The following is a 24,588-nucleotide window of genomic DNA, read 5'->3' as shown; positions in this document are numbered from 1 at the left end:
GCAGATCATCTCTAAATCATTAAGAGTTCTGGGCTGTCGCTTGGCAACTCGCAGCTTCAGCTCCCTCCATAATTTTTCAATGGGATTAAGGTCTGGTGACTGGCTAGGCCACTCCATGACCCTAATGTGCTTCTTCCTGAGCCACTCCTTTGTTGCCTTGGCTGTATGTTTTGGGTCATTGTCGTGCTGGAAGACCCAGCCACGACCCATTTTTAAGGCCCTGGCGGAGGGAAGGAGGTTGTCACTCAGAATTGTACGGTACATGGCCCCATCCATTCTCCCATTGATGCGGTGAAGTAGTCCTGTGCCCTTAGCAGAGAAACACCCCCAAAACATAACATTTCCACCTCCATGCTTGACAGTGGGGACGGTGTTCTTTGGGTCATAGGCAGCATTTCTCTTCCTCCAAACACGGCGAGTTGAGTTCATGCCAAAGAGCTCAATTTTTGTCTCATCTGACCACAGCACCTTCTCCCAATCACTCTCGGCATCATCCAGGTGTTCACTGGCAAACTTCAGACGGGCCGTCACATGTGCCTTCCGGAGCAGGGGGACCTTGCGGGCACTGCAGGATTGCAATCCGTTATGTCGTAATGTGTTACCAATGGTTTTCGTGGTGACAGTGGTCCCAGCTGCCTTGAGATCATTGACAAGTTCCCCCCTTGTAGTTGTAGGCTGATTTCTAACCTTCCTCATGATCAAGGATACCCCACGAGGTGAGATTTTGCGTGGAGCCCCAGATCTTTGTCGATTGACAGTCATTTTGTACTTCTTCCATTTTCTTACTATGGCACCAACAGTTGTCTCCTTCTCGCCCAGCGTCTTACTGATGGTTTTGTAGCCCATTCCAGCCTTGTGCAGGTGTATGATCTTGTCCCTGACATCCTTAGACAGCTCCTTGCTCTTGGCCATTTTGTAGAGGTTAGAGTCTGACTGATTCACTGAGTCTGTGGACAGGTGTCTTTCATACAGGTGACCATTGCCGACAGCTGTCTGTCATGCAGGTAACGAGTTGATTTGGAGCATCTACCTGGTCTGTAGGGACGGTCTGTAGGGGCCAGATCTCTTACTGGTTGGTGGGGGATCAAATACTTATTTCCCTCTGCAGAATGCAAATAAATTCATATACTTTCCACAATGTGATTTTCCGGATTTAATTTGTGATGTGCTATCTCTCACTGTTACCAATAACCTACCCTTCAATTATGGGCTGCTCATGTCTTTGTCAGTGGGCAAACTTACAAAATCAGCAAGGGATCAAATACTTATTTCCACCACTGTAACACTCGAAACTCATGCAAACAATACAACCAAAAAGATGTTCTACTGCATGTGGAAACTGAAAAGTGAAGAAAAGGCTAGACGAATTTCATATTCAATATAAAAAGTTTATTCACCTTTACTGTATAGCATCAATGGGATATACAGGAAGCATATCTGTACTTTGAAGAAAATGTACAGGCAAAGAAATCAGAATGCTTAAACAAGCAATGTACAGGCAAAGAAGTCAGAATGCTTAATACACAAATTTCTCATTGGTCTTATATACCCTTTTTCTTTCCATGCAAGTCTCTGAATACCACAAATTAATCATGTGCAGAACATGATGCTGCATCTGTTTCCCCTTATCTCTTTCCCACAGACTTTCTGGAGCCGTGCCTTTGGCTGATGTTTAATGTCTGTCACATTCTTTTCTCATGCCTCAGGAGGTTTTAGTGTTAACACAGCTTGTTGTAATCATGGAGCCTTCCACTTCCATTCTTTTATGCCCTTATTCAACAAAAGAATAAGACCATTCTTCCCAAGATCCGTCTTTCGCTGCCTAGTGCAATCCCTCGTATTAAGCCATCTGGATTACTGCAACTCACTATACGCAGGTTGCAAAAAGCAAACACTGAGGAAACTTCAAACAGCCCAGAATACAGCAGCCAGACTCATCTTCGGGAAACCAAAATATGAAAGTGCAAAACCCTTACGAGAGAAGCTACACTGGCTTCCACTCAAGGAACTCATTACTTTTAAAGTATGCACGTTAATCCACAAAATCATTCACGGCGAAGCTCCAGCCTACATGTCTGAGTTAATAGACCTACCACCCAGAAACGCCAAAAGATCATCCCGAACCTTCCTCAACCTCCACTTTCCTAATTGCAAGGGCGTAAAATACAAGACGCTACACGCGTCAACCTTTTCTCACGTGGGCACGCAGTACTGGAATGCACTGCCGCGCAACCTGAGAACGATCCACGAGCAAACCTCCTTCCGCAAACTATTGAAGACCCATCTTTTTGAAAAAATCTACGGAAAGAAGCAAAACACATAAAGCTCACACTCGCTGTTCACTAATGCATCAATACATCCACTTCTGAACTCTCATCCCCCGTAGTCTCACCTCACTCATACCCTTACTCACAGAAATATGTATACCATACATAATGCCCTTTTAACCTCCCGCTGTCTCCTTCCAATGTCTCAAGGTTTGGTCCCAGTGTTTATATTCCTTAACAACACTCCGATTGTCTTGTATAACTCTTCACAATGTAATCCATAACAAGTTGTAACAAATTGTATTTCCATCATTCATATCGTATTGTAAGCCACACTGAACCCGCAAAAAGGTGGGAAAATGTGGGATACAAATGCAATAAATAAATAAATAAAATACATTGTCATTATTAACACAGATATTAGAGATGAATTCAGTAAAGGTAGATTCAGTATAAGGCCAGTTACCTGGTGGTCAATAAAATAGGTTAAGACAAATAGTCATGTAGTGAATCATCTTTAATTTTGCATATAATAATCCAGGTCACAAATACCTAGCAAGATCCCAGAAAAGTACAAAATATTTTATACTGCTTATCCCAGAAATTGTGAATTTTTCCCAAGTCCAATTTAATAATGGTCTGTGGACTTTTCCTTTAGGAAGCTGTCCAAACCTTTTTAAAACTCTTCTAAGCTAACCTCCTTTACCACATTCTCTGGCAACGATTTCTTGAATTTTTTTTTTTTTTTCATTTTACAAGGGTCACTTGCAAACAGTAATATAGATATGATTGCACATTAATACAATATAAGAAGAAAACAATCCCAACTAGATATATGGATTATATACAATCTTTCTCTTTCTTAGACCACAAAGTGAAGAAAAATAGGGAGAGTGAAATAAGACAGAAAAAAGAAAACATGGTATTAACTTGATTATCCCCAGATATTACTCATCTAATACATTATTCCACATTGATCATCTGGTTGGCTTCCTCAAGACCAAATACGGCATATAGTCAATTCATTTCATTGAGAACATACTTATTGTCCAGGGTTTAGTTAGAAATAATACATCTGATTACATTCTCTCTCTCTTAAAAACCAGAAATTATTTAACGATACATATATTCAAGTCTCTAATTCAAATCCCACTGATTAAAGCAATCCCAGTTTTCACAGGCTTCACTCCTTTCGAAGTAATAATTAAGGAAATATTTCTGAGGAAAACTTTAGGAGTCATACCTGGAACTCTGGGAAAAACAATAATCTCGACATTAATCATCTACAAAAACATCCACCTTATTATTCAAAGTTTCTGGTCCATTATCATCTTCAAGATCATAACCACTTCTTGCTTGTACAGAACTTCATCTGTCATATCAATTTTTTTCACTCTCAGAGGGTTCTGTCAAATTGTCCATGCAACTCTCCAATAAGATCATATCTGAAACAAAGTTATTTACTACCGCCGTTAGGTCCCGAAGCGCCTTCCAGATGATAATCAATGTAACCTCCACGTAAGCCAAAAACTCCAAGATGATTTCTCTTGAGGTGTTTAGGAGTGGTTCCGCCGATTCGGGTTCTGCTGTAAACATCGTCCGTTTCAGTATATGCCTCTAACTCACTCCTCCACTCCTTTGGATATGGTGGTTGAATAATTCAGGAGCGATGGAGTTGTTTTTCCAGGTCTAAGAGCGTCGACGCTCTTTCGCCGGCGCTAATCAAAGGACTCGCTAACCCTTTCATCTGTGGGCAGTTCGATGCGTAGCGGTCCCGCACTTGCTGCTCAGGGGACAAAACGCTGGCCATCAGCGGCTGACCGCCGGTTGTTCCCTTCCTCTCAGTTAAGGAAAATGCAATTGCAGAGAGGAAATTTACATAAAGAAGACAGAACCTCAGAGGGCAGCTGGGCCGGGCCGTTGGGCATACGAACTCCAGGTCACCATCTCACCACTCTCCCAGTTTGGGGCACTCTTTGTCTGGTTTCTCCTCAGAGGCCTGTCTGATATGGGTAGCCCTTCAGCATAGCCCTCTGAGTCATTGAAACACGGAAGCCCCTCCACCACTACAAGGTGGTGTCCCTTCAGAGGGGGAATTCTTGATTTAATTACACGCATTGAGACTCCAAAGCTCTGCCTGACTCTTGGGCCCTGCACATGGAACGGGTAGCACTTCAGAAAATGCTACCCTGGAGGTTCTGGATTTGAGCTTTCTACCTAAGAGCCTCAATTTGGCTTCCAGAACCTCTCTCCCACATTTTCATAAGTACATAAGTACATAAGTAGTGCCATACTGGGAAAGACCAAAGGTCCATCTAGCCCAGCATCCTGTCACCGACAGTGGCCAATCCAGGTCAAGGGCACCTGGCACGCTCCCCAAACGTAAAAACATTCCAGACAAGTTATACCTAAAAATGAGGAATTTTTCCAGTCCATTTAATAGCGGTCTATGGACTTGTCCTTTAGGAATCTATCTAACCCCTTTTTAAACTCCGTCAAGCTAACCGCCCGTACCACGTTCTCCGGCAATGAATTCCAGAGTCTAATTACACGTTGGGTGAAGAAAAATTTTCTCCGATTCGTTTTAAATTTACCTAGGTCATTGGTACCCACATGTACCAAGACAGCCTGCTCCTCCCCAGCACTCCCCAGCTTCTCTGCATAACTTCAGGGACTGAGCACTTGCAGCAAGAACTTACCTGCTGAGGTCTTCAGGGTACTTCCAAATGATCCAAAACAGCCACTATCAGAGACCTTGCGTGGCCATGTGAGGGCCCAGATGGGCTGGGGCTGACATACTAAGGACTGAGGCCCACTCAGCAGCTGCACACTGCAGGGATCCCAACCTGTGCCAGCCAAGGACCTCACCCAATGACACTGAAAACACTGCTCTTCAGCTGCTGCAGCTCCCAGATCTTTGCCAATACCAGAACCTGCTTAGTAAAACTGAGCGTGTGTGCTTGCCAGTGTCAGTGGTCAGGGAGATGCAGCAGACTGCTGAGCTGTAGCATTTTCAGCACTATTGGAGGCGGTCTTTAGCTATTGAATGGGCTTCAGCTTAGGATCCCAATCCCCACCAGCTCAGGTAGGAGAAGTGGAGTGGACAGCAGACATACGTCACAGTGTAAACGTTTTGCTCCTCTTTAAGGAATTTTCACGAAAGAAAATTATTATAATTATTAATTTGACAGGGCATCACCACTTCTCATCAAGCTACATTGGCCACCCATCAAAGCCAGAATTATTTTCAAAACATACAGATTCATATATAAAATAATCCATGGGATAGCTCCTGACTATTTGCTGGACTTGATAGATCTTCCCGCCTGTAATGCGTCTCCTGCTTCTAGGGACTAACTTAAATTACACTACCCTAGTTAGAAGAGCATCAAATACAAATCCATACAATATAGGGATTTCTCTCTTCTGGGCACCAACTAATGGAATTCCATTCCTAATAAGATGGATCGCCAACTACTTGACTTTCAGTAAATCCTTAAAGGCCTTTCTCTTCACCAAGTTCCTACATTCTTTACACACACTACAATTTGTATCCACAATATATTGTACTAGTATAAAAGGCCCGTTTCGGTAGGCAATGAAATGGGCGCTAGCAAGGTAATCCCCACCCCGCAGCATCCTTCCTGTCTCCCCTGCCCCCCCTGCAGCTACCCATCTGGTCTCAGGACCCCCCTCCCCACCAACCCTCCTCTGCCCCTGCAGCCACGCATGTGCAGCGGCCCTCCTCTCTCCCCTGCTTCCCCTGCAGCCACCTATGTCCAGCGACTCTCCTCTCCCCCTGCCCCCCCGCAGCCACCCATGTCCAGCAACCCTCCTCTTCCCCTGCAGCGACCCATGTCCAGCGACCCTCCTCTCCCCTGCCCCCCTGCAGCCACTCATGTCCAACGACCCTCCTCTCCTTTCCCCTTGCCCCCCCTGTAGACACCCATCTGGTCTCAGGACCCCCTCCCCACCTCCCTCTTCCCTGCCCCCCCTGCAGCCACCCATGTCCAGCGACCCTCCCCTCCCCCCTCGGCGCATCACCCAAACCCCTACCCCCCCCAGTGCATCACCCAAGCTCCTACCCCCCCCCCCCCCTCGGGCACATCAACCCCTTCACCACCCGCAGCCGCCAATACTACTACTACTTAGCATTTCTATAGCGCTGCCAGGGTTACGCAGCGCTGTACAAGTTTAACATGGGGAAGGACCGTCCCTGCTCAAAAGAGCTTACAATCTAAAGGTTACAAACTATGTAGTCAGTGTAGGTATCATGAGTGGGGAAGGTGGTTATGCGCCAAAAGCAAGGGAGAAGAGATGGGCTTTGAGTAAGGACTTGAAGATGGGCATGACGTATGGGCTCAGGAAGGCTGTTCCAGGCATATGGTGAGGCATATGGTGATGCGAGGCAGAAGGGGCGTAGTCTGGAGTTAGCGGTGGTGGAGAAGGGTACAGATAGGAGTGCTTTGTCCTGAGAGCGGAGGTTACGGGTGGGAACATAAGGGGAGAGGAGGGTAGAGAGGTAATGGGGGGCTGCAGATTGAGTACATTTGAAGGTCAGTAGGAGAAGCTTGAACTGTATACGGTAGCGGATCGGGAGCCAGTGAAGCGACTTGAGGAGAGGGGTGATATGAGAGTATCGGTTCACGCGGTAGATAAGACGTGCAGCGGAATTTTGGACAGATTGAAGAGGGGATAGGTGGCTAAGCGGGAGGCCAGCGAGGAGAAGGTTGCAATAGTCAAGACGAGAGGTAACGAGCGAGTGGACGAGGGTTCGGGTGGTCTGTTCAGAGAGGAATGGGCGAATTTTGCTAATATTATAGAGGAAGAAGCGACAGGTCTTAGCTGTCTGCTGGATATGGGCAGAGAAGGAGAGGGAGGAGTCGAAGATGACTCCGAGATTGCGGGCTGAAGCGACGGGGAGGATGAGGGCGTTGTCAACAGAGACGGAAAGTGGGGGAAGAGAAGAGGGTTTGGGTGGAAAGACAAGGAGCTCAGTCTTTGCCATGTTCAGTTTCAGATGCCAGTTGGACATCCAGGCAGCGATGTCTGAAAGGCAGGCCGAAACTTTGGCCTGGGTTTCGACCGTGATGTCGGGAGTGGAGAGATAAAGCTGGGTGTCATCAGCATAGAGATGGTACTGGAAACCATGTGATGAGATCAGCTAGTCCAGGGAAGAGGTGTAGATCGAGAAAAGAAGCGGTCCAAGGACAGATCCTTGAGGAACCCCAACAGAGAGCGGGATGGGGGTGGAAGAAGAGCCATTAGAATATACTCTGAAGGTGCGATGGGAAAGATACGAAGAGAACCAGGAGAGGACGGAGCCCTGGAACCCGAATGAGGACAGTGTGTCAAGAAGTAAATTATGATTGACGGTGTCAAAGGCGGCAGATAAGTCGAGGAGGATGAGGATGGAATAGTGACCTTTGGATTTGGCAAGGAACAAGTCATTACAGACTTTAGAGAGTGCTGTTTCTGTCGAGTGAAGTGGGCGAAAGCCAGATTGGAGCGGATCGAGGATGGCCTGAGAGGAGAGGAAATCAAGGCAGCAGCTGTGGACAGCACGTTCAAGCAATTTGGAGAGGAAGGGTAGAAGAGAGATGGGACGGTAGTTGGAGGGACAGGTGGGGTCTAGTGATGGTGGTGTGACGACAGCGTGCTTGAAGGTGTCAGGGACAGTAGCAGTGGAGAGAGAGAGGTTGAGGATGTGACAGATTGAGGGGTTGACTGTAGGAGAGATGTTGTTAAGCAGATTGGTGGGAATGGGATCAGAGGAACAGGTGGTGCACTTAGAGGAAGAAAGAAGGCGAGCAGTTTCCTCTTCGGTGATCTCAGGGAAGGAGGAGGAGGCCAGGCTAGGTTGGTTAGGGGAGTGGGTTAAGAATAGTAATAACAGAGTTTATCCTATATAATAATTCTCACCTCCAACGTGTTTTTAGTAGTTTCAGTTCTTCGTTGAACCAAGGTATTGAGTTTTGTCTTAGTGTAGTCTTTTCTTTGTCAATGGTCTTCACAGAGTTGAGAGTTCAGCACTGGAGGTCAGACAGGTAGCTATGCAGCAGGAATCTGCCCAGAGAGAAGTTTGGAAACCCCAAATTGGATCCTTGTATAGTGGTAATTACTGATCAGATAATCACTGTATTTGGTAAACAATAACCCAGAGACAGCGTTCACCTAATATAACATTTATCAGAAACCATTAATGTCTAGGGTATTGCTACAGGATAAGGAAACAGCACATAACCCAAGTTCTTAGTCTCACTGGTAATTTCCAAAGAAGCAATGCAAATATTTTATATATTTTGTATATATATACAGAGAGAGAGAGATGAATAATAAAATATAATACTTAGTGGAAAAAGCAAGCAAACAAGCAGCAAATACTAAGATAATACCAAAGATATAGATATGTCTTAATGAAACTTACACCAAATAGAAATCTGTGTGTGTATATATATATATATATCTGTCAGTGCTGAGAACTATAAGCCAAATATACCCAGATATATAACCATGTCTATGATTCTAGACCAGCCTATGGCAAACGAAATGATAATCTGACTTCCCCAAACTGCAGGAATGAACCCCTGCTTATCACCCTGAGACAGTTGTTTCATGGCTGATCTCTGGTAGATGCAGGGTCCTGTTTCCAGCTCCAGCTGAAAGCGAGCTTATCAGGATAAAGGTGACAGTTTATCTTAAGCTAGCATAGGCAATTAGTCCTTAGCACAGATAGGACCTGTGAGTCTTAACTTACTTTCCTGTAACAAGGTTATACAGGAAGACCCAGAATGTTGGCACTATGAGACAATTTAATGTCTTTTCAGAGTTATCTATGGAGCGTCCAGTCTGGTCAGTGCCAAGCAAAATTCTCCTTTCTTTAATTTTCTTGTCCTCAGGTGACTGGGTTGGCCCAATCAGGACACACATTCCTTGCTTCCGGTAGATGAAATCCAGGCCTTCTAAGACAAACAAGTTCAGTGTTGATCCAGACACTCTCCCTGAGCCTGTTGGTGCCTCCAAAAGGGGCACACTGGCATTATCACATAGTTAAGGGTTATCACTTTGTATTCATTCATACCATGTATTTGTTCAGACCGGAATCGGCTAACGCCGCTAACAGTTACATGTAAGCCACATTAAGCCTGCAAAAAGGTGGGGAAATGTGGGATACAAATGTAACAAATAAATAAATCTGTCCGCTAACCAGCTTCACTCCTTTAGATGAAGTTCAGATGTTCTCTGTGCTAATAGTGTCCTTGGTGAGCAAGCGCTGTCCATGGGATGATAAGAGAACCAGGAAATGTTCAAGCAGCCATCATACTCTTGTTCACACAGATAATTCAGGTTCAGGCCTGTATGTGGACATATGCCTCGGTTACACACAGGATGACACATCTGGGACACTCATACTTGTGACAATAAATGCAAGTCTCAGGTTGGGGAGGGTGAAGAGACACATTGTCTTGACAAATGGGCACAAGAATGGGATGGTCCTTGGTGAAAGCTCAGTTGTCAGTCAAGCTTCTGGAAGCACAGGCGATCTACTTAGCTCTTCTGGAACTTCATCAGCTACTTCAAAACAAAACTGTAAGGATGTTCTCCAACAGATGAGGAGGAACAAGAAGTCTGTAACAAGTGCACATTTTGGATTGGGCAGCGGTGAATGTGAAAGACATCTTGGTGGGGCATATGGCTGGGACCCAAAATATATGAGTGGATTACCGCAGAAGGAATTAATTTTATTATTAAGATTTATTTACCCCCTTTTTGAAGAAATTCTCCCAAGGGTGGTATACAGCAAGAGCAAGTCAAAGAAGCAATAGACAATTACAGCAGTAAAAATACTCAAACAGTAGTATATAGTGAAGTATAATATGCTACTTAGTGTCAGCACAATACACAGTAAAACATCTTAATAGGATAGTGTGTAAGTGAAACACGTAGATAAGATATAGTAACAGGAGTTAGAAAATAAGGGGACTAACTTAAAATTGCACTTGAAGTCAGAAAGGTGCATAAATATAATCTCAGCTAGGGCAGGAATGGATAAGCAAGTCCTACTATAGTATGTGCAGCCGGTGTTTGTCCTTGTTTATGTGCATATGTGTGTGGCTAGCAAGTTGATTGCTTCTTCCATTAAAGGCTTGGGAGAGGAGCCAAGCTTTCACCTGCTTCCTGAAGAAGCAAAGCCCTTTAGGTACTGCATTCCAGAGTGTGGGGGCTAATCTGGAGAAGGCTCATTGGACATGTGTCACATGGTTAGGAGTACTCTTTGGGAGGACCTTAGCAACCTTGGAAGTGTGTAGAGCATTCTGTGGATACAGAACTACAGAAGCAATAAGGAAATTAGTGGAGCCCTTAAAGAGGAATCAACATCAAAAGCAACAGTTGCGCGATGGGTTAAAGAGTCTATTGCTTGTGAATATTCTCTGTGGTCATCCATTTCCATAAGTTTTGAAAGCTTATTCTACAAGAGGTCAATATGCTTCTTGGGTGGAGCACTCCTTCCTCTTCATAAAATTTGCAAAGTGGCAACCTGGAAACTTACGCATTCTATTGTCCATCCCTACAGATTGGATGTTCAAGCTTGAAGTGATGCAATATTTAGGGCCAAATTGTTAGCAGCATGGACTTCAGTGTCCCACCCTTGGTAAATGCATCCCAAGGGTCTGGACTGGTCTGGACTAGTATGAGGAAAGGCTAAAGAGGTTAGGGCTCTTCAGCTTGGAAAAGAGACGGATGAGGGGGGATATGATTGAGGTCTACAAATTCCTGAGTGGTGTAGAACAAGTAGAAGTAAATCAATTTTTTACTTGTTCCAAAAATACAAAGAGTAGGTAGGGGACACTCGAAGTTACATGGAAATACTTTTAAAACAAATAGGAGGAAATATTTTTTCACTCAACAAATAGTTAAGCTCTGGAACTGTTTGCCAGAGGAGATGGTAACAGCGTTTAGCATATCTGGGTTTTAAAAGGTTTGGACAAATTCCTGGAGGAAAAGTTCATAGTCTGATATTGAGGCAGACATGGGAAGCAACTGCTTGCCCTGGGATTTGTAGTATAGAGTGTTGCCACAATTTGGGTTTCTGTCAGGTTCATGTGACCTGGCTTGGCCACTGTTTGGAAAACAAGATACTGTGCTAGATGGACCATTGGTCTGATCCAGTATGGCTGCTCTTATGTTTTTATGTTATGTTAACTGCTAATTCTCTTTACTTGAGTCATTCCAGACCAGTCCAGAATCTATCCATGGTTCTATTTCCTGAAGCATAAAGGTTTTGATCTTTGCTAGTTTTATTCCTGTTGGATCTTTAGTTTGGAGGGCTTTTTCTTTCTTTAATGGTTCTCTGTTGAGCGGTTGATTAGTTCTTAAGGGGGGAGTTTTTTTTTTTTCTTTTAGTTGCCATTGCTCTTCTGTTTTAAGTTAGCCTAGTGGTTAGTGCAGTGCCTGAGAACCTGGGGAACTGGGTTTCATTCCCACTACAGCTCCTTGTAACTTAACCCTCCATTACCCCACATACAAAGTTAAGTACCTGTATATAATATGTAAACCGCTTTGATTGTAACCAAAGAAAGGTGATATATCAAATCCCATTCACTTCCCTACTGACTGGCCAAGGGGTTGCACAAGGTTCTTAAGTGATGACATCACAGCTCAATAATTCTCAGACCTTATCTGCTGGCAGGACAGCACAAACCCAGGTGCTTGGACTGGTCTGGAGTAACTCAAGGAAAGAAATCAGCAGGTAAGAATTAATTTACCCTTTGATTTCATGATCCACATAAACAGTTGCAGGGTTTCATCTGCGCTATGTTTTTCTTGTGCTGACCTGCAGGTGTTCTGCGGCATTCTTTGAGGAGGAGAGATCTGCTCTAAAACAGAAACGGCAGAAAATTCGTCTTCTGCAACAGAGGAAAGTGGCAGACATATCACAATTCAAGGACCTTCCAGAAGAAATCCCTTTGCCACTGGTTATAGGAACAAAAGTCACAGGTACACTTGTAATCTAATATAGTGAACTGCTATGGATTTCTTTGAACAGACTGATGATCACTGTTGTTAGAGGCTTGTATTTTCTTACTGAGATGATTCTAACAGGATCAGGTGGTTAATAAACTCTTGAAGATGCAGGCTATTGTATAACAACTAAACCAATCTAATTTTTCCCAGGTACTGTTTTGCTGCTACTGTAGAATATGCTGTCTCAGGAATGGAGGATATTCTTTTTTCACCATTATTTTGATAACTTGGTTTATTCTCTCCTTGTACCAAGGAGTCTATTCAGGAGTTTTAGGAAGAGCAACCTATTCCACTCCTGCTTCCACTTTCCCAGAAACAGGAAATGTCTTCAAGGAAGGATAATTCAAAGACCACTCCAAAATCCTGATAAAAGGTTCTCTGATTAATCTGAGCTTTCCTATTAAATCAGAACAGGTATAATTTTATCAGTGTTGACTCCTATGTATTATCAGTCATGCCTTATGCTACGAGTCTATCTTGTTGGGCAGACGACCGTACAGCTCTTTATCTGCTGTCATCCAGTATGTTAAAAGGATCTTTATGAGGAAATTTGAGATGGTAGTTTTCCCCATGTAAATAACAGGAACATCACAATAAACCCTAGAGTATCCTTTTCTATACATCACAGCCATCTACTTTATATCAGCTTAAGTGAAAGTGCATGAATGTGGTATTGTGATGGAGGTTAAAATTTAAGGACAATATTTTCTCCGAGGACAAGCAGGTTGCTTGTTCTCACATGTGGGTCGATGACCGCGTCAGCCCAGGAACCGGCATTTTGCCAGCAAAATAAAAACAGTTTTGCTAGTCTTCTAGCGCACGAATTGCACGCACCGCACATGCGCGGACAACATCCCGCCCATTATGTGAGCGTGCTTCCTCAGTTTTTTCTTGTCCACGGCAGAGAGACAGCGTTTCAACTCTTCTCTTCGTTTTTTGGCCCAGGAAACAGAGTCTTTGACGGATAGTTCGTTTTAGTTTTCTTTTATTTTTTTCGTCATTCTCTTTAAAAAAAAAAAAAAAAAAAAAAGTCTTCCCCCTTTTTATAAGTTTTCTTTCTTTTTCAACGCGGCCGAGTTTCAGGCCGCACAGCCGGGTTCTTTCCTTTCTTTTGTGCCCCTTTTTCTTTTCAAAGGCACAATCACGTCGTTTGATTTTGCCGAAGCCGTTTTTCCTTCCATGTCATCGAAGACACCCAGTGGCTTCAAGTGTTGTGTGCGGTGCAACTGGACTATCTCAGGTACCGATACCCATGCCCTGATGTATCCAGTGCCTTGGGCCCGACCATAGCCCAGCTGCTTGTAGTCTGTGTTTTCATATGAAGAAACGGACCCAAGCGTCTTGAGAAGCCCAATGAGAAAAACTTTTTGGGGCTCAGTCCGGTCCTTCGAAGTTAACATCAACATTGGTACCGAGGTCAGTGGCATCGACATCGACAGGAGCATCAACGTCGGGAAGAAAGGTAATGGCTGCTGAGAGACCAACTCGCACTGGGAGCAGTGAGGCGTCGAGTGGGTCTCCACCTGCCTTGAGGCCTCCTGTTATGCAGGCCCCCTGGGACCGGCCTTCGTCGGACCCGGCCCCGAGGAGACATGAGGATTCCACGTCTTCCTCATCGGTACCGAGCAGTCTCGATGACGGGCACCGAGCGAAGGCGAAGAGGCACAGTCATCGTTCTCTTTCGACACACAGTACCAGGAGCTCCAGGGCGTCAAGAGAGTCTGCACATGAGAAGCGTCGGCGCCGAGAGGATCGCTCCCCCTCGATGCAGGAGATGCCGATGTGTCAGTCTCCCAGTAGTCTGGTACCTGCTTCCAAGCCTCCACAGATTCTGACACCGCCTGTCCCATCGACCCCGCAGCCTTCTCCGATGGCGGCTCTCAACGAGCGCATCCGGGCCTTGTTTCCAGAACTTCTGGAAGGGCTGCTACGACAGTCAGCTTCGGTGTTGGTGGTGCTTGCGCCTTCTATACCTGCTGCTGCAGCGGTGTCTGGCCCTTCGCCTGCAGTGAGGTCCCCAACCACAATGGCGCTTGCCACCCAGGTCGACTCCCCTTCGACATCGGTGGAGGGAGCTTCGTTTCAGTCAGACCGGGCATTGGCCTCTCGACATCGCCATAGAGGACATCGTTCCTCGGCGTCGAGGCAGGTTCAGTGTCGAAGCACCTTAACCTCAGGTTCTATCCGATACTGAGCAAGAGCTTTCATGGGAGTCAGAAGAGGATCCCAGGTACTTCTCTTCTGATGAGTCCTTTGGGATTCCCTCAGTCTCCTTTCTGGCGGAGGGGAAGGATCAATCTCCACTGAAGAGTCTGTCCCTTTCCTCTTTTGTCCGGGAAATGGCTACGGCTATTCCCTTCCCTGTGGAAGTTGAGGATGAGCCCAGGACTGAGATGCTCAAGGTCCTGGATTATTCTTCTCCACCTAAAGAGGCTGTGACCGTTCCTTATGCAAAACTGGTCAGCCCCTCTGTCTGGCCCCGTGGTCCTGAAAAAAAGCTGAATCCCAGTATCGGATCCACGGTGAACCTAGGTTGATGAGGTCTCAGTTACCCCACAGTTCCATGGTGGTGGACTCCGCCCTAAAGAGAACCAAGGTGTACTAGAGACTGTGCTTTGGAGCCCCCAGGCAGAGAGGCTAGAACTCTTGACTCTTTTGGGAAGAAGACGTACCAGACTGCTATGCTCACCGCCAAGATCCAGTCTTGCCAGCTGTTCACAAGCGTGCACTTACGGGACTCGATATGGCAACTGTCTGGCTTGGTTGATGCACTCCCTACAGAGCTGGCCAAGCCTTTTCGCCAGGTGGTCAGGCAGCAGAAGGCGTGTCACAAATTCCTGGCCAGGGGTACTTTTGACACTTTTGACATGGCATCCAGAGTTGCTGTTCAAGGTATAGTGATGTGCAGACTCTCATGGCTGCGTGTCTCTGACCTGGATCATTCTGGCCAGCAGCGAATGGCAGATGTTCCTTGCCGGGGGGATAATCTTTTTGGTGAAAAAGTAGAGGATCTAGTTGATCAGATCAAGAAGCATAATGATGCTATGGATTCTCTCTTCCACCGGATGTCTTCTGCTGCTACCTCCTCATCTAGGAGGTTTTTTGGCAGGAGGAGAAGTGCTCCCTATTCCTATTCTAGTCGTAGGTACACTCCTGCTTCTCGGCAGCCTGCCCAGGCTCAACCCCAGCGCGCTCGTTCTCGTCAACAGCGTGCGACTAAGGCCCATACTGCTCCCCAACAAAAGCCAGGGACGGGCTTTTGACTGGCTCCAGTTAAGCATAGCCTCAATAAAAGTGTCTGTACCGGACGACTTACCGGTTGGAGGGAGGTTGATATTTTTTCACCAATAGTGGCCTCTTATAACCTCCGACCGGTGGGTTCTTCAAATAGTCCGGTTGGGATACACTCTCAATCTGGAATCCAAACCTCCTATTTGTTTTCAAAGTATTTCCATGTAACTTCCTTGAGTGTCCCCTAGTCTTTGTATCTTTGGAACAAGTAAAAAATCGATTTACTTCTACTTGTTCTACACCACTCAGGATTTTGTAGACCTCATCTCCCCTCATCTTGAGCTTCTCTAGATACCTCCACCATCATCTGTATCTGATTCCTCTTCATAGTCCTAATTTCACCTACAAACATCGGTGTCGCTCTCCAAGACACTTTCTACAATGCATACTACCGATTGTGCTCCTGATCCTTTCCCATCAGCTTGGCTTAAACTCCCCGATTTACAATTGTTTCCCAAGATACTTTGTTTGATAAATAATAGTCTTTCTTGCAGCCAAGTACCACTTTCCTGAAAAGCAGTTCACTATTGTCCTTTATCTAATCTGTGCTTTGTTTCTAAAATTTTGGAAAAAAATTATTTACACCCAATTTTTCTCTTTCATTGAAAACTCCCTTGTTCTGCATCCCAAGCAGTCTGGTTTTAGAACCCCTCACAGTACTGAGACTGTTCTCACTGCACTTCTCAGCGAAATCCACTCTCATTTTGACAAACATGTTGTATTAGCAATTTCTCTCAATTTATCATCTGCGTTTGAGTTAGTGAACCATTCTTTCTTACTTTCTCATCTTTCTGCACTTGGGCTACCAGGCTCTATCTTCTCTTCATTTTCTTCGTTTCTGACCGGACGTTCATATCAGGTAGTCACCACTACCTCTTCTGCTGCTCCTCGACATCTGACCTGTGGAGTCCCTTGAGGCTCTGTTTTCTCCCCGCTTTTATTCAACCTGTTCATTAGTCCATTAGCAACTCTTATACAGTTATTTGGTATCTCTTTCCATTTTTACACAGACCATATTCTCTTACTCTTTCCAAATAATCCGTATTCACCCTCACTACAACCACTTCAGGACTGCCTAGAAGCAGTCAACAAATGGCTCTTAGACCATAGACTAATTCTTATTAAAGAAAAGACGGTTGTGTACTGGTTCACTGGGGGTTGCTCTACTCCAAAGTCCCTTTAAGTCTCTTTGGCACTTCTGTTACCCCAGTAGATTCCTTTAGGTATCTGGGTGTTATTTTAGACTCCCAGCTTACATTCACTACACAGATTTCCCACTTATTCAAGTCAGATTTCTTTGTTCTCCGACTGGTCAGAAGTTATTTCAATCATGATATATTTCATTCACTAATACTTTCTCTTCTGATGTCAAAAATTGATTATTGCAACATAATATACTTAGGCATAATATACTTAGGAGCTCCTCGTTATTCCCTAAAGTATCTCCAAGCATTACAAAACACAGCAATTAAACTCCTCTGTCATGCTAAAAAAAAAAAGACCATGTTTCACCTCTACTCAAATACCACTGGCTTCCTATAGAGCAAAAATATCACTCTCAAACTTCTTACTCTCTGGTTAGGCTTCCCAGATTACTTAGCTAATCTCACCATTCCATATTCACCTCCCACGATCACTCAGTGATTACCATTTAGTTCTGCCAAACCCCAAACAAGTTAATCTAGAATCCCCTAGACACTGTGCTGCTTTTTTTGCAGCCTCAGCCTATTGGAGTTCCCTTCCTCAAGAAGTTTGTGCTGAACTGTCCTTTAAAAAGTTTAAACCTGCCTTAAAGGTGTGGCTGTTCCGTCAGGCATTTGATCATCTAAGCTAGCTGTTCATGGTCTACAGTTGTTGGTTTCAAACTTCATCCCCTTCCCGCCCCCTTCCTTTTTCTGTGCCTCCCTCCTGTGATTGCCTCATCCCTGTCTGGATATGTCTTGGTCCTTTTGAATGTATGTGCTATCCGCTTTCCTATCAGAAGTTCCTTTCTTGTGCATATTCTGTTTTTACTATTGTTTTGTAAATTGTAAACCTCCTAGGTCTACGTGTTGGTTCAGTCAGTATATCAAATTACTATCAATAAATAAATAAATAAAATCTGTCAAGAAATCTAGAGAGCACACTTTGGTGATATCAGCCTTTCTTCCAAAGTATACATATTGAGATACTTGTTTGCCCCCCTACATTTCATGACGAAGACCACTGACCATTCTAGTAGCCGCCTCTGGACAGACTCTATTCTGTTTATCTTCTTGAAGGTGCGGGCTGCAGAATTGTACACAATATTCTAAATGAGATATCGCCAGAGGCATCATCACCTCCTTTTTTTCTACTGGCTATTACTCTCCCTCTGCACCCAAGCATCCTTCTAGCTTTCGTCATTGCCTTTTAGACCTGTTTGGCCACCTTAAGATCATCACATATGATCACACCCAAGTCTCAGTCCTCTTTTATTCACAAATGTTCTACACGCCCTAAACTGTACCATTCCCTCAGGTTTTTGCAACCCAAATGCATGACCCTGAATTTTTTATCATTAAATCTTAGCTGCAAAATCCTGGACCATTCTTCAGGCTTCACAAGACTCTTGTTATTGACATCATGAGGGGTGTCTACCCTATTACAGATTTTGGTATAAACCTAAAAGAGGAAAACCTTACTAGACTGCCTTTCAGCAATATCGCTTACAAAAATGTTAAAAAGAACCGGTCCCAGAGTCGAACCGAACCTAGCAGCACACCACTGGTAACATCCCTTTCCTCAGAGTGTGCTCCATTTACCAATACCCTCTGTTGCCTTCCACTCAACCACTTTCTAACACAGTCACTATAGGGCCCATGCCAAGGGCACTCAGTTTATTTATTAGTCATCTATGTGGAACAGTGTTGGGCTTTGCTAAAATCTAAATACACCAAATCTAGCTCTCTCCCTCAATCCAACTCTCTGGTCACCCAGTCACAGAAATTAATCAGATTTATCTGACAAGACCTGCCTCTAATGGAGCCATGTTGTCTTGTGTCCTGTAATCTATTGGATTCCAAAAGCTTTACTATTCTTGGTTTTAAAAGCATTTCATTAACTTACATACCACAGAATTCAGACTTATCAGCCTGTAGTTCCCTTCTGCTTTTGTGAAGAGGGAACACATCTGCCCTTCTCCAGTCCTCTGGGCCCACTCCTGACTCTAGAGAAGCATTGAAAAGGTCAGCCAGTGGAGCTGCCAGAATTTCCCTAAGTTCCTTCGGTACCCTCAGATGTGTGTTTTCTTTTATTAAGGCATAAAGTCCCTCATCCACTTTAACTTCCAAACTACCAACCATCTTCTGAACAGATACAACTTTTTGCTTGAGTGCAGTGACCCATGTTGAATCGCCAAAAAATGTTGTCTAACTACTAAAAGCTTTTGGTACAAAGATGCCTCCATACCAACCATAGCATCCCACAGAGAATTCAAAGTTATATCCAATGGTTTTTGAGCAAAAAAGGACTGACTTAAGAGAGCATGCAGTTGAGCTAAGACTCCACTCAAGGCAACCATCTCCTGTTCCTCTCTAGCTTTGTCACCTCCAAACACCTGGGCTACTGCCAGAGAGGCAGCCTGGGCTGGTATCTCACTTGGCTGGGCAAGCCTTACTGAAGGGCCCCGAGAGCAATCCCTGATTTGTAACCTTCTGACGCCAGCATTGGGGGTGGGCTCCGACCTTCCGGGCACTTCTTGTTTTCTAATTGCCCTAAATAAACGTGCATTCCCAAGGTTTTATTAGGTCATGTGTTTTTTGAATTTGATTTAATTACATACCTGTCCAAACCTGAGGTCTAGACAAGTTACGTTCCATGTATGGTAGGTATTAACCTACCCCGGACCCTTACAATCTATGCTGACATCTGAGGTAACGGAGGACAAAATAACTAGCTCAAAGTAGCTCTGGGTGGAACGTCTAACTTTGTATGATAGAAGAGGTTTGATTTCTGAGACACAACAAAGACCCTTTTTTTTTTTTTTGGCAGTGGCTTTTTCTAAACCTGAAGAATATTGTGCACTGATTAGGAAATGAGATTATGTATAAATCCATTCTTCTGTCCTGCTGTAGTACAAAAGTTAATATGTCTTGGTGTTTTCTTTTCAGGCTAAGTCTATTGATGATGTAATTCTCTTTGACAGCTAAATAGATAATGTTGGTTTGTCAAATCAGACTACTGTTCTTGGAGCTTACTGTGTGTTAAGCAGCATAGAAGCCCCTGAAAGAGGACATGTACATGCTGCTCTATTTTAAGTCACTTAAGGGAGTAGCATCCCACTATCACGATCACAGGAAGATGCCATTGAAGTGCTTTGCCTGTAACAGAAGTAGGATATAGGAGGAGAAAGAAAAAAAACATTGGGGAACACTCAGGATGAATTTGATTTGAGTTAGATGGGATTTGCAAGAGACCCACTGATTCTAGTATTTTTTTGTTTGCTGTTTTAGATCCTGGTGGCGAGGCTGTATGCCTTACCAAGCATTCTGCTGTGATTTTCTATCTTTGAGGTAATGATGATCCTTTTGGTTTCAGCACGACTACGTGGCATCCACGATGGCTTGTTCACAGGACAGATTGAAGCAGTAGACACTCTTAATTCTACATATAGAGTGACTTTCGACAGGACGGGTCTGGGAACGCACACGGTCCCAGATTATGAAGTTCTTGTAAGTATAAATTGCCTTAAGGCAAGTATGCTATACAATGTAAAATTAAGAAGTCAGGAAATCTTCCCTTGCTGGAATGTGAGGGTAAAGACAGAGATCTCATAAGGTATATTATTGTAGTGGGAAGGGAAAATGGGCAGACTTGATGAGCCTGGTATTATCTATCGCTCATTATATTACCTGAAGCATTTTGTTGCTGTGATGATGGAACTAAATTGCAGGTTGTCTTTAAAGACCAGCAGTGGTTTGCCAGTGCTTTTGCTTATCAGGGCACAGGTCTGACATCACTAGTCAGCCATTAATAGTGTACTGTGAGCCTTTGGCACCCAGGGCCATGTGATCTGTAGCATTGTTTTAATAAAGCGTATTTGATGCTTTCCTCGTGAACTGTCCAGCATATCTTAAAACATATGAATCATAATTTGGAAATATATGCAAATATGGCAGTAAAACCACAAAGCCTAGAACAGCTTCAAAATGCAGAGAGACTCAAAAATGTTTTCACGAGTTTCCAAAACACAGTAATTATTCACCCATGTACTAATTGTCAGAAGTGTCCATTTTAAATTTGCTTCCATGCTCAGGAGAGAGGCTGATGCATGATTGTAGACAGGCATAAAAACCGACCTCCACGTTTTGTAAGTTAATTAGAAATGACGGGTAAATCCACTAATACTAAGTTACAGTGGTCTGACCTACTGCTAATAAAATTGTGAATCAGAACAGCTAATTACTTAGTCTGCTATAACTGGCATGCACAATACAAGCAAACCTTAGATACTGTCCTAATATGTAAATGCATTAAACTCTTCAGGTTTATATCACACGTAATATGTGCACTTCAGCCTTAATGAGCAACAACATCCATTCAGGTTCTGCCCCAGGGCTTGGGTTCTTAGATAACGAAGATTTTCAGTTCAAAGAATTTCATTTGTCAGGGTTGAAGTTTGATTTATTACCTAATAGCAAACTGATGCTGTAAACAATTGACTAATTCCTGCAGCATCTCTATCTGAACCTAGCTGCAAACAAAGCTGGGTGTCGTCTGCTTATACACTGAAGGGATGTTCCTCAGCCCTCAAATTGCATAAAGGTCACCTATGCAGATTGAAAACAAAGAGACTGAGGCACTCCATACTGAAGCACTTAGGCCCCAAACTAACACCCGCATTTACCTGTGTAGAACGTTTAGAGGCCCAAAGCATGGGAAGAAACGAGTGTGCAGATTAGGAAGAATCATCCATGGTAATTGGTCTGTTCAACAGAGAACAGGTTGCTGCAGAGTTTTCAGATAAGGATTCTATTCTAGAAGGCATGTGAAAGCCTCCCAAGGCCGTACCACACCCTAGGGTTCTAGCCCAGTAGAAGGGGGTGCTGTCTTCTTAAGAACTTCACTTCCTCGGCCACTGGAGTTCAGGCGGCAGTGTGTGGGGGCTAAGTAGCTTGGGTCCCTGCTGCGGTGGATGCAGCAGTTCTAGCTTTCCCCAAGGTGGCTCACCTAGACTCAAGACGGCGTTCCTGATGGACATTCTGCCTGCAGATGACTGTCCACTTCCAGCCTCCTGCTCAAATCACAGCTAGAGTCTAGTCAAAAGACAGAAGTAGTTTCCACCTTGGAAAGTGCACCCCTGAAATTATTACAGGTCCCAAGTTTCAGAAGTGTGCGGCCTTTCAAGGAGCCAGGAAGTCAAGAGACCCATGTACCCCCCCCCCCCCCTCCCCTCTGATGGGGGACGCTAGTGAAAGTCAGTCAGGTCCCTTGTCGGTACGGGTAGGAGACGGGCCATACTAATACTACCATGGGTAGGTCCAAATCACCTTCAACCAGAAGGTTCTGGAGATCATATGCCTTGGCTATGCCCTGGACTTCGCTGAACCAACCTCCAACACCTATATGGCTTCCCCCTGCAGTTCCCCCACCAAAAAAAGCACTGTTTTGTCTTACAGCACTTGCTGCAGTTGGGGGCTGTTGAACCAGTCCTCTGTGTGGAGGAAGGCAGAAGTCAGTATTCCATAGAGTTAATGGTTCTCAAGAAAGGGATGGTTGTACAAGCCCATTCTAGATCTCAAAGGAGTTAATGCCTCCCATCAAGTTCCCTGCTTCCGGTTGGAGAGACTATGTTCGGCAATTGCATGCATATAGCCATTTTGGAGTCGCACAAGTGCTTCCTACTCTTCTGCATCCCAGTCAGGCATTTGCATTTCCAGGTCTTCCACTTTGGGTTGGCAACTGCACTGCAACCATTCTCCAAAGTGGTGGTTGCAGCACACCTGTGCAAGCAGGAAATTCAGGTGCACCCAAATCTGGACGATTTGGCTGATTCTGACTCTAGAGCAATTGAAGGCAGGCACCTCAGAAGTGATTTGGGTGTCGAATTACATTGAGTCATTTGTCTCTGACCCAGAAGCTGGAATACCTGGGAGTGTGCTTGGATACCGGGAGCCAGTACCATGTTTCTCTTGGTCAAGTGCATGCACAAACTGCAGTCACAGAAGCAGGAATTGTGTGTTCAACAGGCCCCTTGGGTGTGGAACTTCTGCAGCTTCTGAGCGCTATGACTTACCTGGCTATATGCATGCAGTCGCTGAACATAGTCTCTAAAATATATTCAAAAATACTTCAAGAAAAATTTAGGTTGTTGGTACAAGCTTTAGTTTTGACGAAACTTGATTATTGTAACATCATATACCTTGGCTGTGCAAAACATCTATTGAGAAAACTTAGAACTACTCAAAATACAGCAATTTGACTTGTATGTGGTTTAGGTAAATTTGATAGTTTCACCTTGCTGTGTGAAGTTCCACTGGTTGCCGGTGAAGGTACAAATTCTTTTTAAATTACGATGTTTTGTTTTTAACATTTTGAAGAGCTTAGTTACACTTTGTGTTTGATGTTCAATATTCTGACCTCCAAATATGATACTTGTAATAATTTAAGATTCTTTCCATCTTATAAAGGATTATGTTCTAAGAGGAATTTTACAGCTTTATTCTCATATCAGGCCACAAAAATGTAGAATTCTTTGCCAGTTTCTGTAATTTCTATCTATGTGCCCTTCCATAAATCTCTTAAAGCAGTTTTGTTTAGAAAATTTGTGCTTTCAGGTTAGACTAATTATATTCCCTTTTATTTACTTTTATTTTGTAGTTTAATCTACTCACACTAGAGATTAGTCTAATTGGACTCTATAATTTATCTTAATCAGTATTAAACAGGGGCAGCCCAAGACAATCTGCCGCCTGAGGCAGAAAATGAGCTCTTCCACCACCGCTCTCCCACCCTTCCCTTCCCAACCCCTTTCCCCAAAATTACCTTCTCCATCCTTTTCTTGTTTGTCAAAACAAGGTGGTGGCAGCAACTCCCATAGTTTACCCTGCCGCCAGTCCAGCCCCGCCTCTCTAGTGTAGTTTCCTGTTTCCTCAAAGGCAGGCCACCCACAGTAGAGAGAAGGGGCCGGGACCGGCAGCAGGGCAAACTATGGAAGTTTGATGTGTGGCTTCTTCTTTCAGACTCTGCACTGAAGCCTGTCGGTGGGATGACCCTCGCCACCTTCTCAAGGGATTCCCTTAGACCCACTCGAGTGGCTTGTAACCATGCATGCAAACCTACAGGGGTGGAGAGCACACTGTATGAGCAGGATCACACAAGGGCAGTGGTCTCTAGCAAAGGCCGGCTGGCCCATCAACCATCTTGAGACTAGAGAGCTGCACGGGAATGGCAATAGTGGGAATCCTGTGGATACTGTGGGGATCCCCTCCAGGACCACAGAATCCCGTGGAGATGGACCGAGGCCCACGGGGATCCTGCATGGATGGACCCAGGTGCAGAACTGTAAAACTAACAAAGCTTTGCTTTCCTTCCCCGCACATACCTCAAGATTATCCTGGTGGTCTAGTGGCTTGTTTGCCGCTGATCCTCTCTCTGCTGCCGTTTGTTTAAAATGGCTGCCGAGACTTCAAGCGGCAGCCTCAGTGGCCATTTTAAACAAGCGGCGGCAAGAGGATCAGCGGCAGCGGGCAGGAAAGCGTGGGAACCTTTTCCGCCCAGAAGCAAGCATACAGGGATGACATCCAGGGCTGGAGGAGAGGTGGATGGATGGTGGTGGTGTGTGTTGTTGGGAGGGAGGGAGTTGAAGCCAGTAAGGCTAGTCTGTTTCCCCTTCCTCACACAGCCGTCATCGCCGTACACGGAAAACAAAGCAAACATACCTATGAGCTGCTGTATCCACGTTCTTTATGGTTGGTAGCATTTTTATTTAATCTCACTTATATTTTCACACATACCAACTTGTGCAGGATACACAGAGGAAGTA

At 44.6% G+C, this 24,588-nt stretch overlaps 1 protein-coding gene across 6 annotated transcripts in view; it reads left to right on the top strand.

Moving 5' to 3' along the window:
• LIN9 (lin-9 DREAM MuvB core complex component) overlaps positions 1-24,588 on the top strand; it is a 239,744-nt gene that overhangs the window by 136,001 nt on the left and 79,155 nt on the right. For all 6 annotated transcript variants that reach the window (XM_030195724.1, XM_030195723.1, XM_030195727.1 and 3 more), the window contains 2 exons: positions 12,109-12,266; positions 20,142-20,275. In XM_030195724.1, coding sequence (XP_030051584.1) covers positions 12,109-12,266; positions 20,142-20,275 — 292 coding nt within the window. The remainder of the gene's footprint in view (positions 1-12,108; positions 12,267-20,141; positions 20,276-24,588) is intronic.

Source organism: Microcaecilia unicolor, chromosome 3 (assembly GCF_901765095.1).
Source record: "Microcaecilia unicolor chromosome 3, aMicUni1.1, whole genome shotgun sequence".
In the NCBI taxonomy this organism is placed as follows: domain Eukaryota; kingdom Metazoa; phylum Chordata; class Amphibia; order Gymnophiona; family Siphonopidae; genus Microcaecilia; species Microcaecilia unicolor.
Note: the sequence above shows the minus strand (reverse complement) of the source record. Positions and strands in the feature narration are given on the sequence as shown.